Source organism: Myodes glareolus, chromosome 19 (assembly GCF_982192425.1).
Source record: "Myodes glareolus chromosome 19, mMyoGla1.1, whole genome shotgun sequence".
In the NCBI taxonomy this organism is placed as follows: domain Eukaryota; kingdom Metazoa; phylum Chordata; class Mammalia; order Rodentia; family Cricetidae; genus Myodes; species Myodes glareolus.
In genome coordinates, this window is record NC_142044.1 from 2957626 (window position 1) to 2971735 (window position 14110).

General features: G+C 45.6%; 1 protein-coding gene across 2 annotated transcripts; it reads right to left on the bottom strand.

The window, feature by feature from the left end:
* Positions 1-800: 800 nt before the first annotated feature.
* Positions 801-12173, bottom strand: Fbxo43 (F-box protein 43). Of its 2 annotated transcripts, none has more exons than XM_085679113.2 (5): positions 12088-12173; positions 9270-10698; positions 5822-5924; positions 1391-1594; positions 801-1297 (listed from the first exon to the last, which is right to left on the bottom strand). In XM_085679113.2, exons 2-5 carry the CDS (start codon positions 10685-10687, stop codon positions 1049-1051), a joined length of 1974 nt encoding a protein of 657 aa, XP_085535239.2. In that variant the 5' UTR covers positions 10688-10698; positions 12088-12173; the 3' UTR covers positions 801-1048. The 2 variants fall into 2 exon arrangements, with proteins under 2 accessions (XP_085535239.2, XP_085535238.2); XM_085679112.2 differs by having other exon boundaries at positions 11969-12160.
* Positions 12174-14110: the final 1937 nt, after the last annotated feature.

Sequence of the window (14110 nt, forward strand, 5' to 3'; positions counted from 1 at the left end):
CAGATAAAACACTAATGCACATGAAATAAAAATAAAATCTTTTTTTTAAGAAAATCCCCTCTTGTGGTGGCCACGCCTTTAATCCCAGAACTCGGGAGGCAGAGGCGGGCGGATCTCCGTGAGCCTGGTCTACAGAGTGACTTCCAGGACAGCCAGAAGTACATAGTGAGACCCTGTCTCCAAGTAACAAACAAAAAAGGTCCTTTCTTGTACTAATTTTTCAACAATAAAATTTAGCTCTTTTGCCACTGAAATTGTTCTTGGAAAAAGACACATTGTAAACATATAAATTATAGTGTCTATTATCAGTAACTTCATACATTTTCCCATTCAAAACCCATCTTTTTCACCTAGCCCAAATCTTACAAAATGATAGAATCTGTGACTATAATTCCAGAATTTTAAGCACTTAATTATAAATGTGTAACTTTCAGGAGTTTGTTAATAAAATTCTGTCTGAGTGATTCACTGCATGAGTAACTACAGCATCTCATAATTGACATTTAAGTTATTAGTATTAAGTAAATTTAACTGAACCAAAAGTCTACTAAAATAACAAATAAGAGAAAGATTGAAATTATGGATTATATTTGATGGAACCTCTAAAAAACATTTTATTTATATTTAATTTCAGCCATTAACTCATTTTCTAAACCTGTAAGTACATTGGCCTAAAGTTTAATATTTTTCAAATTATTTGGAAAATAATTTAAAAGAAAAACAATTGAAGAGGATTTCAACACAGTTACAAAATGCACAAATTTAAAAAGTTACATAAAGCAGTAAAACACACCTGTAAAAACCCTGAAAATTCTTTATTTAAAACATTAAGTTATTGAAAGTGGGGATATAATGTAGTAAAATAAAACTCTCTCAAACTCATCACTTTAAAGAAAATATACAATAGTGTACAATGTAACATATACAAAACAGAAAAATAAATAATCACCATCTGTCATCAACGGGAAGATTTGCATGTGTTCAAAACAGTCATAATTTTAAGTTAGACAGAACACGGGCCTACGGGGGGATTGTTTCCTTAGTCTCTTTAGAGCCGTTTTAAGTTCCGCTTGCTTTGGGCACTCCCTGGGAGAACATCTTTACGACTTCGTGGCTTCGCTGACCTCCTTCTACACTCTTCAGACCCATGATAAGCACACAGACATAACACACAAAAGTCAAAGCCGCAGGCCAAACGGCTGCACAGTGCCCTTTTCTTATACGGCTGGTACTTAGCGGGGGATTGGCACCTTGGGCAAGGTTTTAAAGCTTCATCACTGAAAAGCGTGCTGGCAACCTGCGGCAGAAGCGCGACACTCAGACTTCCAGTGTGACACCGACGGTCACTTTATTCCAAATTCTATTTGAACAACTTAGGATTCATACTCACCTTAACATACTCTTCCTGTTTACTCCTCAGGTGGGTGAGGGAAGAGCTTGCTACAGGAGTCAGAACATCTCCCCAAGGGGACATAGTTGGCGCCTGCTCGTTCTGAGAAGTGGGTGCCTGTGCCTGTGCCTGCACTGGTCTTAAAGCTGAGCGACTGAGAAGCTGGAGCCGAGTGGCAGCATCCTGAACATGGAACACAGCCGCCTGTAGTAAAGACAGAGAATCAACACCTCAAGTGTTCCAAGTCAGGACAGCTTCCTGCCTGGCCTGGAGTTCAATGTCTAGGAGTAGGTGATACCACCAGGATCTTTCCCAGGACCGCTTCTCTTTTGGGGGGTGGGGGAGTTGGGGGACAGGCAATCTTTCCCCACCTGACTTTTAAGTCAAAGAAAGCAGGTTTGGAGATGGTTCTGCAGGTAAGTGTGCTAGCCATGAAATCCAACAGCCTGATGTGGTGGTGCAGTCCTCCGAGTGAGATGGGGAGTGGAGACTGAAGGAGGCCGGGAGTTCTAGGGCACAGCCTGAACAAGAGAACTCCTGCACCAGCAAGGTGGAAGAAAGGCAAGGGCCGGATCCCCACAGTTGTCCTGACCTCTGTGCTCGAGCCTTGGCAAGGGTGGTCCTGGACACACTCTCTCTCTCTCTCTCTCTCTCTCTCTCTCTCTCTCTCTCTCTCTCTCTCTCTCTCACACACACACACACACACACACACACACACACACACACATCATCATCATCATCATCATAATTTTGATTTGATTTTCTGTGGAGATGAGCAATTACTTTTTCGTTTAAGCCATTTGTCTATTACTGACAAATTCTCCTCTGAGGAATCGGATGGTGTAATAGCACTGTGGTAGTCTGCAGGCTGTGTGGAATCGGATGGTGTAACAGCACTGTGGTAGTCTGCAGGCTGTGTGGCCACAGCTGCTCAGTTCTGGGCTCGACAGCAGAAATGCCAAAGAGAAGAGCTGTTCTAATCAAACTCACTTAGGAGAATCGAGGGGACAGAAAGGACTTGGCCTACAAACCATAGTTTGCAGTCCATTTTTAAACCAAGATCAAAACATAGGTGAATTGGGGGAGAGAGGAGAATCTTTTCAAAGTCTGCCATGGAATCTTTGCAAGTTCTTACCTTAAGCACATGTTGGACAGACATGAGGATGACGACATCACATAACCCTGTGTCTTTGGCTGGCTTACAAAGATCAGTCTCTGATTCACTTTTATGGCTGTCTTAAAGAGCCTTGATATTTTTAAATAAGGAGCAAAAGCATCTCTCGTATGAACGAGATCCCACATTACTCAAATGTGCAGTCAAGAAGTGTGCTAATTGGCTTGTACACCTTAAAAGTATGCAGTGTTCTTTTGTCAATTATACACCTCAATAAAACTGGAAAAATAATTAGAGAAAAGCATTTTTCAATAAGTAATCTGTACAGTCTTGTGCTTTGTTAGGGCTGAGATGAGGAAAAGGTTCCTCTCAAAAGCAGACTGGACGACCCAACTATCGAGAAGAACACACGAATGAGTTTCTTTACAGCTCAGATGTCATTGTGCTGCTGCTCTCTGGAGCCTCCCGGGCTGGAATTGGCCCCAGCAGGAGAACTAACACATGAAGAAGTACAGTAGACTAAGTGTAGGGGATTCAGTCGGTGGGTCATGAGAAGTGAAGGCTGACGGTTTTAAAACGCATGCAGTGGCTGCTGTTGACGTGGGAGATAGAGCTCAGATGTAGGTGCGAATACTGAACTTGCTGGTGGACTGTCTTTATGACATTTCTATCATTTGTAGCGTAGGCCACAGTGCCCAATCAAGAGCTCACTGAAAGGACACTTGCTGGACCCTGACGCAATGGATGAGTGCATGCACCCAAGATGAATCAAGGTGTCGGTGGAAGCAAACTGAGAAGCAGCAGCCATTCATTTAGCAAGGATTTATGGGATGTTGAATTGGTGGCAGTTCTTCTGGTTTTGTTTTTAATGTCTAAGAGACAAAGCAACCCACAAAGACACATGTTCATGCCTGCTAACAGTCTATAAAACAGTTTTCTCACCTGTAGTCCGCTGGCCTCACATTTGCTGTGTGCATCAGCCTGGCCTGTACCCAGAGACCCACCTGCCTCTGTGAAGATGGAGCTGTCTAAGGGTTGTTCATTCCACAGTGTGTGCCAACAGTGAGGAAGAGATAAGGCCTCTCGGGGGAAAGGCAATCATGCCAGTCCAGTGGACACCCACCCTGCTCTAAAGATGAGGCCTCTCAGGGGAAAGGCAATGATCCAGGTCCAGCAGGCACCCACACTGTTCTAAAGATGGAAGACAGAAGCTTCCATTCACTCAGCTCCTAGTGAATGTTCCTAGCCTAGCACCTTTCTGAGACACTGTACAACCTGAGGGAAATGGCTAAATAGCTTTGTTTTGAGATGTTTCTGTTTTAGCTAGTGGAACATCAAGATAGGCCAGGCATAAATTTACGGGTTCTTGTGGAATAGGAGAGCACAGGGCCTGGGAAGGTGATCTCTGAAGAAAAGGAGGAAAGGCAGAATGTGCTGGAAAGCACAGAGAAGATCACAGTCCTTGCAAATAAGGGAAGATTAATCCAGAATCTGTAGAGAAAAACACCAAGAGGAGAGACACAGGTAGAGACACACCGGGGTTAGGAGAGACAGACAGACAGACACCCATCGAGACAGACACAGAGAGAGGCAGCAATAGAGCTGGCAATCATTAGGTCTGGGAGAGAGTCCCACAGGAAGATACGTAAGACGGTACATGTGCATGTGTGGCGGCACTAGAGGGACAGAAGCAGGAGGATTGGGGAGTTCAAGGCCAGCCCTAGAGAGTGAGTTACATGGAACCCAGTCTGCGGAGCCGACTCAGCAAGGAAGCGGTTCATGCAAGAATGGGGAGCAAAGTTTGGATGCCCAACACTCATGTAGAAGCTGGCCAAAGTGGTTCATGCCTGTAACTCCAGTTCTGAGTGGGCAGAGACAAGCAGGTCCCTCGAATTAGGAGGAGCCCGACTTAGCCAAGCTGCTGAGCTCCAGGTTCGCTGAGGGAAGCTCTGCCACCAAAGTAAGGTAGAGAGCAACAGACGAGCACACCTCACATTGACCTTTGGCCTCCACGTGTGCGCACACACATGTACACACACAGGCATGCACACATACAAACACACTAAGCACGAGATGGTGGTACACACCTATAGTCCCAGCATTCAAGAAGCAGAGGCAGGAGAATTGCCACAAGTTTAAGGTTGACCTTGTCTACATACAGAGTTCCAGGCTTTCACAGTGAGACTCTCTCAAAAAATAAAACAAAACACAGAAGTTTAACAATAGTGTACATGTCATAAGACTCTTCACATGGCCTCTGGGTCATGCCTACGTCTGATTCACCATAAATGGTGATGTAGTTATGGTCATAAGACAGGGGAGAGATCCAGGGAGGGTGGCGGGGAGTGGTGCTAGTGCTGAGAGGCTGGAGAACAAACCGAATCCCTTCCAGATAAAATAACAAATATTGTCTGGGCATGTTAGCACACGCTTTTAATCCCAGGACTCGGGTGGCAGAGGCAGAGGCAGGTAGATCTCTGAAGTTCAATGCCAGCCTGGACTACAGAATGAGTTTCTGGATAGTCAGGACAACACAGAGAAATCTTGACTCAAAAAATAAAAAATAGCATTCCAAATATATTACCGAGAAATACAAGAAATAGAAGTAGAGACCAGAGGCCTATTGTGGTATCTCATACCTGTAATCCCAGCACTCAGGAAGGTAAGGCTGGTGGACTACCATGAGTCTGAGGCCATCATGGTTGCATAGTGAGTTTTAAGAAAGCCTGGAATACAGAGTCAGACACTGTCCACAGACAGGGCAAGGAGGGTGGTGAGCTTTGTTAGAAACCTAGAATCCAGTTGTACTTTTGAGGTTTGTTGTGTTTTGAAGGAGCTCTGCCAGCAAACTAAAATAAGAAAAAAAAATGTATAAGGAAAAAATGTAGTCCTTTAAGAAGCCAGACAGTGCACCTGTCTTGAAACAAGTAATTGGTTCTAGTTGGCCTTTGCATTGTGTTAACGCAGTCTTTTGTCTTCTCCCCCTGTTGTTTTGGGGATTAAAGTGTATGGAAAATAAGTGCGGGTGACTCAGCACTCAGTGTTTCTAGCCTGTGTCTCAGGGACTCTTTCCTATCTCTCTTCTTCCTACTTAACATTTTCCTGGTCCCCATGCCCCTACCCTGGTAAGTGGTATCCTTGTCAAAGTTGGTCCCCGACATACTTTATGGACGATCTGGAAGTAGTTTAGCAAAGGAGAACTTCTCAGGGAATGCTTGCTAATTGGGAAAGATTCACAGATGAGAGAGGCCAAGCGTGGTGCTCAGCAACGTGGAGTTACTGGCTCCAAACCACTTCCAGCAGGACTCGCCCGTTACCTGAGTATCTGATTTCAGCTGTATGATATAAAGTTTCCGCCTCTCGTTTGCCTTTTTATCCTGAGCCACAATTTCACGCCAGTTCCTGCTGACGTTCCAAACACTACAATAAACAAGTCAGGCTGTTACTGCATATTCTCCAATGGTTGAAATTTTTTTATAAGGTAACCAATAATAAAAATAATTTTAAAGATCTTGAACAGGAAATTTAAGGTTAAAATTACATAATGATATGATTTGATCAACTCGTTTCAGATTTATTTACCTTATGAAAGAATTCCTATTAAAATACTAAGCACTTAATGGCAACCTGATAGATCGCCATTTCATTTACGTTTCTTTAATTTTAAAAAAAAAATATATTCATTTATTTATTTAGTAGGTATTGGGAGCAGGGGAAGGCACACACATGACATGGTTCTTGAGTCCAGTCAGAGGACAACCAGTGAAATTTGGTTCTCTTCTCCAGCATGTAGGGTCCGGGGATTAAACTCAGACCAGCAGGATTGGTGACAAGTGCTCTTACCTGCTGAACCACACTGTCAGCCCTGTAAGCCAATATAGGCCATGGATGGTGGTTTAGACCTGAAATCCAAGCACTTGGCTCGATGAGGCAGGGCTGCCACGAATGCAAGGCCAGACTGGGATTCAGTAAGAGCAAAAATTATAAAGCAAACATGAGCCTCTGGAATATTAGGGTCATGTGACATTCCGTTATAAATTCTGAAGTCAGCATGCAGCGAATGGTTATCATCGAGTACGAGAACCTTCCTTCTGCCCTGTGTCCAGCCAATCTCTGCCACATTTGGTCAAATAAACTTAAGAAGAACCATTCACTGGAAGCAATAAGTGCCAAATAATAGATATATTGTGCATAGCACCCTTAATGACACAGGGTGCTTCTTCTAGGCTAAAGAGCATCCTGCTGCCGAGAGGGTCCCTATTTTTATTCATAAAGCTTAGGTAGGACAGATGTAGCTAGAGACCAGCTTCAGCCACTTAGTGAAAGAAATGTTAATCTGGCCTTTCTCTCTCTTCCTAATTTAGCCAGTCAGGGAAAGAGACCAGAAGACTGAGAAAGAAGGCGCTCACCTCAAGGGCCCAGGCAACTCCGCAGTTATCAACACTACGTCGCCATGGCCACTGCAGGTGTCATCACCACTCTAAGTCCGTCTATGTGTTTTACCTCTCAAGGAGGTGGGGAGAAAGTCACCCATTAAAGGGGAGCCTGAACCACGGGTCGGCTCAGTGGAGCACGGCGAGTGCCATGCCAACCTGAGTCTGATCACACATGTAGGTGGAGTAGAACGGTTCTTCCACACGTGGTCCTCTGGCCTCCGTGACTGCCATGGCATGCACGAGCACACACACACTCACACACACACACACACACTTCTCCATAACTATCTCACCATCGCTCATGTTACCAAGAAGAGCGCCATCCAGACCATAAACACACATTCTTAGTGACAAATAGCTCCACAGGGAGGGAGGGGCAGGAATCATTGAAGTATGACCAGTACGAGTGAATCACACAAGCAGCCACCCAAATTGTCACCCAATGTTCTGACTTCCTTGTACTGAGATTTGCCACCATTCCTGTTTCAGCCATGCTAATATTTAGACACCTTTGAAAGGCACACACCGATGCATGGGTATGTGCACATGTTATCCATCTGGGTCACACCAACATGTGCTTTACCAAATATACTCTGAAAGGTGGCCGAACACTAAGAGTTTTCGTGAAGACATTGGGTGAAAGAGCAGAGATCCCAGGGGGCAGACCTCCATCTGTTTCTGGATTATTACAGGTGATTTAATTTACCTAGGGATGTTTCTCCATCTGCAAATTACACAGGTAGACCAGACACCTCAGAAGACTTCCAGCAACAAAATGTATAACTTGCCACAATAGCTTAAAATAGATGTGTGGGAGAAAGGCCAATGGGAGCAGCAGCTATAAAAACAACGCAGACCTAATCCACTTCACATCTTCACGAGACAGGAGGTGGCTCATCAAGTTAAGATACTTGCCACCAAGCCTGAAGACCCACAGGTAGAAGGGGAGAAATGATGGCCATGAGTGGTCCTCTGACCTCCACATGTAAATAATTACAGTCTTCTTAAAAGAGGGTCCCTGACCACAGAACGGGCTCTCTAGCCTCCGCCTGTTCTCGCTGCCTTGTGACTGCCAGCATGTCATCTTGTAGCCATTGTCATCCCGATCCCCTGCCTTCATCCCCAAACCCTCGCTGTTCTCTGTAACCATGGAAGTGCTGCAGAGTCTACCACAGTGTCTGCGGACCCGAGTTCTGCAGAGTCTAATCTCTCAGGCACAACTGTCTTTCTCTGCTCTGTTAACAACAAAGAAACGAGGCATATATCCATAGCTTCTGAAGACCAAAGCCTAAAATGAGAGCTAGCTATTTTTCTTAGATTCTAGAATTTGGACCAAATAATAATGTCCATTATTTGTGATACTTTCTCAGTTACTATAATTATTTCTCTAATTTCTGATCAAGTGTCATAACTTTAGAATTTGTTATCTACAATGGGAAGTGAACTTTTAAATAAAACATTTTAAAAATCTGTGGCATAAATTGGGCATGGTGGCACACACCTCGTAATACCAGGACTTGAAAGTGGAGGCAGGAAAATCAGGAGTTCAAGGTCATCCTCAACTACATTGTGAGTACAAGACTAGCCTGGGATACAAGAGACCCTGTCTGTCTGTGTGTCTCTGTCTGCCTGTCTCTCTTTCTGTGTGTCTATCTGACCGTCTATCTGTCTCTGTCTCTCTCTTTCTCTCTCTCTCTCTCTCTCTCTCTCTCTCTCTCTCTCTCTCTCTCTCTCACACACACACACACACACACACACACACACGGTAGGAGGGACTGGGGAGATGGCTCAGTTGGCAAAGTGCTTGCTGTGTACGCAAAAGCCCTGCATTTGGGCCATCATCAGCCACATAAAAGGCCCAGCACACACTGAGATCCCAGTGTGGGGAGGTGGAGTCCAGAGGATACTGGGACCTTGCCCAGCCTAATTGGTCATCTTCACATTCAGTAAGAGACTTTGTCTCAAAAAGTAAGGTAGAGAGCAATGAAGAAATATTGAAGACTATCAATTGACTTCTGGCTTCTACATACATACGCCACTACCAACAACAACAACAACATCTTGATTTTTCTTTTCCTGACCTTGAACCAGAACCTAAGTAACCCTTCTGCCCCAGCTTCTCAACTATCTTGGATTACAGGCCTATACCATTAGATCCATCTTTTATTTTTGCTTTTAAATAGAAGGAATTACTTAGCAATCTCTACTAGGGAGGTCACTTAACCAACCTCTGATATAGGTAATACAACCAAAGACGGAAAACAGCAAAGCAAACATCAGTCTAAAAGATGATGAACGTCTTCTCCCACGAGCAACTTTTATTTCTTACCTGAATAAACTCTCTGAAGTCAAGGAATCTAAAACCATAGCTAAGATATGCTTTAAATTTCGATACTGTAATTCTGTCAAGATATCCAGCTGTTCTATGCCCATCTTCTTGCCAATTAGTCCCTCCAGAACACGCCGCAATCTGTCTATTTCCCCATCATCCCTTTCCTCGAAGAATGCCTGGTCATCTTCCTGCTGGGATCTCTTCCTTTTGCTTTTCATGAAGAGCTCATGCACTAACTGCAAGGCTGGGGTATTTGATAAGTTCTTAGAGCTTAAAGCCCAACCCCTGATCTTCTCACTGGAGCCTTGCTGACCCTCCGGGGTGCCTGAAGCAGCACCCACTCTTGCTTCAGAGTCGGGAGGAACCATCTGCTTTTCATCTTCCGTTTCTGACTGGGAGCCTTGCTCCCGGAGAGTGGACAGTCTTCTCAACCTTCCAGGATGCTTTGGCTTTTTTACGAGGTCCCCCACTCTGGGAGTCCCCTTCTGAAACAGTTCTTGCAAAGAGCCATCTTGGTCAGAAATGGAATCTTCTGACCTATCCCAGGTAAGGGAGCTAAAACCACTGTCTCCAGGTGTTGAAACACTGTCTCTCACTTCTGCTGAAGAAGAAAGTGTTCGGCTCCCCTTAAATCTAGTTTTTGATATGAGACCACTTATTGGAGTTACATACGTGGTTACCTCTGCTTCATAGGTTGTCTGGCTACCAGAGGAGCCCAGCTCAGGACATGTATTCTCATCACTAACACTTAAACTGCTATCGCTAAAGTCGTATGTGATAGAACCTTTGAAATCATTGCCTTGAATTGGAGACAGACATTCCACTCCGAATAAGCCACACTCTCCCGTGGAATCATCAACTGTGGAAGTCTTTTGCTGAGAAAACCTTAACCTCAGCTTCTGACTGCTAGAAGTACTATCCTCCTTAACTAACGAGCTGAAGTTGTTCTGCTTTGGGAAACCTGAGGTGCTGTCTGGGATACGCTTTTCTAGGCTAACAACGTGGCTTATGTTGTTTTCTAGAGATTGGCTTTGTGGATCCGAATCTCCTTTCAGAAGAGCGAAAGATAAGTCGAGCCGCCTGCGTAATGAGCACGTTTTCCTTCTGACCTTAGGAGTCTCACAGAGTTCCGGACTTCCACCCTTCTCCTTCCTTGGGAATGCAGATTTCTTTCTATGAGTGGGAGATGCTGCAGGATTGATGGAACCTCGGCATGGAGTTTCTAAACACTCCTGGGGTAACACTAGGTCTTTATCTTTCTTATGAGAGCTGAGAGTCTCTGGCGACTCACAGCAATCCCTGTGTTGAAAGGAAGAGGTGGAACAGAAGCCTCTGAGGCTGGACCTCTTAACAATGACAGCAGGGGAGTCTGCTTTGCTTTCTGCTCCATGGCTGACCAAATGTTGCTGGGACATCTTTGAGTTCTCTGTTTTAACAAAGTAAAAACAAGTTTATTTTTCCTTTACAATAATGAGCCAAGCAGCTTACGCCAAAATATATTATTTGTGTTAAATACAGAGAATGGGAAATTATATATAACAATTTTTTATCAGAAGTTACTCAAAAAGCAAACCCCCATAATATACCTAATTAAAACAGCACCTTGCTATAAAACCAGAAGGTAAATATCCTAATTACCTGACAACTGTAGGCAACGCACCGTGCAAATATTTTATTGAAATATTCTTGTTGGTTTTGTTTCCCCTGAGACAAGGCTCCTCTGTGTAACAGGCCTGTCTAACTGTTTTGGAACTCGCTTTGTAGACCAGGTACCTCAAACTCAAAGATATACCCCTACCTCTGCCTCCAGAGCACGGGGATTAAAGGGGTGTGTCACCACCTCCTCGCTCTTGAAACATTCTTACTCTATTTGTGGGTGTATGTGACAGACATGCAAACATGTGGAAGTAGAGAGGGAACTTGTGGGAGTCAGTTCTTTCTTTATACCATGTAGATTTGGGAATCTGTGCTACATATGAGTAAAAAACGAGTATTACAAAAATTTCTATGATAAGCACAATAGTAGAGGGTCATTTTTGCATAACAAAGTAATTTTTAAACCTCTGTTCATTTTTTGGCAGCTTTGACCCGATTCCTCGTCATCACTGCTAAATTCTACATATGCCCAGGAGGTCAAGACATTTAAACTTTGCTTTCAACAAATTGCATTATACTTTAAAACAATTTATGCCTTCTAAATATTAATGAATTATGTTTCATCTCATAAATCCTTTTCTCCTGAAGCAATATTAAGTTCAATCAATTTGGTGAAGTTGGATCGAGTGCTTGTGTCCATGTGGCCTTCTAAAACATTTCTAAAACTATTCTACTACTTCACCACTAGGTGCCTCGCCAGCCTACGATTTGGAAACGAAGCCGAAACCGTTGGAAAGAGACTGGGAAACCCGTATATGTGCCCTCTCCCAGAGAAACCACAGGCTTCGGTCTGCTGTCGTCATGCTCATCTTTCCTGTACCCCAAAATTCCTACTTCAAAACTTTGAAAATATCCACGCCACCACAGGTCGCCTTCACTGACCCAACAGTTGACTGATGTTCACTTAAAAACAAAAAACAAAAAAAACGGGTCCTGATAAAGGGTTCAGAACTCACATCTACAAATAAAGACGTCCAATAGGTCAGAGAACTACTTAGTTAAAAGTAGATGTCCTCGTTCGTTCAAGTGTAATGTCTTACCATCAGTCAACCGTGAGTTCTTAAGACCTGTCAAAGTAAGGTAGGCTTCCAAATAACTAAGTCTCTCATCTTTGCCTCTAAAGTTCATGCCGAGGTACAACCCCCTTAAAGAGAAAAACCTGAACAAATCAGCCGCCCCGACAGCTACGGCTGGAAGGGCACAGGCGGCCTGCGGGGAAAGTCAGGTCGCTGGGGACGTCTCCGCCCGGCCGCAGCCGCGCTCCCCGGCCTTCCTCCGCTAGTCCCCGGTTCCAGGCCTGAACTGACGGGGAGCTGCCGCACCGGCTGCTGCGGGCGGGGCTAACGGTCGTCACTCGGGCGAGCTGGGAGGAGGGGGAGCGGCGCGGGCGGGCGGGCGGGCGGGCGGAGGGCGAGCGCACCTGGGCGGCACCGCCCACCTGGGGTCCCGAGCCCCCTGCCCCGCCCCGTGGACGCCGTCCTTCCCTCCCTCGGTCCAGCTGCGCGCCCGCTCCACCGTGGCCGCCCCGCCCTGCCCCAGCGCTCGCCCCTCCCAGCATCACTCCGTGCGCCCTGAGGGTGCGTCTGTTAGAAACCTTGCTGTACAAGGTGTCGTCCCTGGAAAGTTTCGCCTGGCGTTCGGTGTCAAGGCTTCCTGCCAACCGAACTGCCTTTGCATGGTAAAGGCAAGTAGACACACCATTTGATTTGGGGGTGAGAGAGAGGCAGTGGTCTCAGGGAGTCCAGGCTGGCCTCGAACTTGCTAGGTAGCCAAGGCTGACCCGGAACTCTGCTCCTCCTGCCTTCATCTCTCAAATGCTAGGATTACAGGGGTGCCCCACCAAATCCAGCAAGATTACAACACTCCCCCCCCCCATCATTTTTTGCTTTTGTGATTTGTTTTGTGTCAGGTGTACTTCAGGCTGGACTTGAACCCATGATCCGCCTCACTCTGCCCTGCCCTCTCCTTTCGCTAGGATTATAGGCATGTGCTAATGATTTTTAAAAATAGTTCTTTTATATTTTCATCCTTGTTTCTACAACGAACAAACATAGATCTTGTAAACCAAAAGAAAAAAAAAAGCGTGAGGCACACACTCACAATCTCTACAGTCAGGAGGCAGAGACAGCAAGATTCCCAGAGAGACCGGCTCTATATACAAACCAAGTTTTAGGCCAGCCTGGGCTACAAAGCTACCAACCAAAAGTTATGAATACATAAGAGAGACTGTGTTCAGTTTTCAGACATTCTACTTTGGGGATCAGAAGCATCCAATGCCTGGTTTTCACTCACCGTTTCCTGAGTGCAGAAGGGAGACCAGGCACACACCTGTCACCCAGGGTAGCTTCTAGCTGCTTTGCTTTGGGGACCTCTCTTCCTAGGTCCACATCCACGAGACATCCCACCTTTGTGCCTCACCATGCCCAGTGTAGCGGAGTTCTCATTCAGAACCTCGGCTGCCACTTTTAAGCCACTGACAGCCACTACTACGCCCTTCTTCTCCAAGGATGTTCTCTGCCTGATTGCCCCTTAGGTGTTGTAAAAATAGGTGTCGTATATATAAACTTAAACTCAAGATGAATAGGCCACAGCTTGTTAATGAGGCTTGTGTGTAGAACAGACAAGACCCTCCCTCCCCAGGGCTCTGGGCAGGTGGTAACCATTTCTAATGCTCAGGTGAGATTGGAGGGCTCAGCTGTTAAGAGCACTTGCTCGGGGCACCCACATCGTACTTGGGGCTGCCTGTAACTGCCGCTCCAGGGGATCCGAGCCTCTTCAGGCACTGGCCCACACATGGCGTATACTCACACAGACACACATTTAAAGATGTTAAAAATCATTGTGCCTGTGGCAGTCACCCTTCGTGTTCGTGTCCAGTAAATAAAGATGCTGGGGTATGGGTGACTGGGCTCCCTGATTAGGAGCTCTGCTCTCCCATGCTGGCCGGATTGCCACGAGCAAAAGGACTGGTAGTAGAACAGAGAGCCACATCTGTGCCACACCAGGTGTTCTGACAGTCCGCGGATTCCTTGAGACATCTTTGCAACCATCTCTACTAAAGCTCCAGCTTCTACAGCGGCAGCCTCACGGTTCCAGTTTTTGCTGCAGTTTTTGCTATCCCAAGCCTGAGTGACCTCCCAGTGACCCTAAAAGCATCCCATTCAGGCCAGAGGAGTGGCCCG

What these genes read in the sequence shown, in the direction of transcription:
- Fbxo43 (XM_085679112.2), bottom strand. Translation starts at nt 12,056, where the DNA reads ATGAACTTTAGAGGCAAAGATGAGAGACTTAGTTATTTGGAAGCCTAC. An exon ending in ACTTCAGAGAGTTTATTCAG is followed by an intron (nt 5,925 to 9,269) that starts GTAAGAAATAAA and finishes TGTTTATTGTAG; the next exon opens with TGTTTGGAACGTCAGCAGGA. An exon ending in AACAGGAAGAGTATGTTAAG is followed by an intron (nt 1,298 to 1,390) that starts GTGAGTATGAAT and finishes CTTCTGCCGCAG; the next exon opens with GTTGCCAGCACGCTTTTCAG.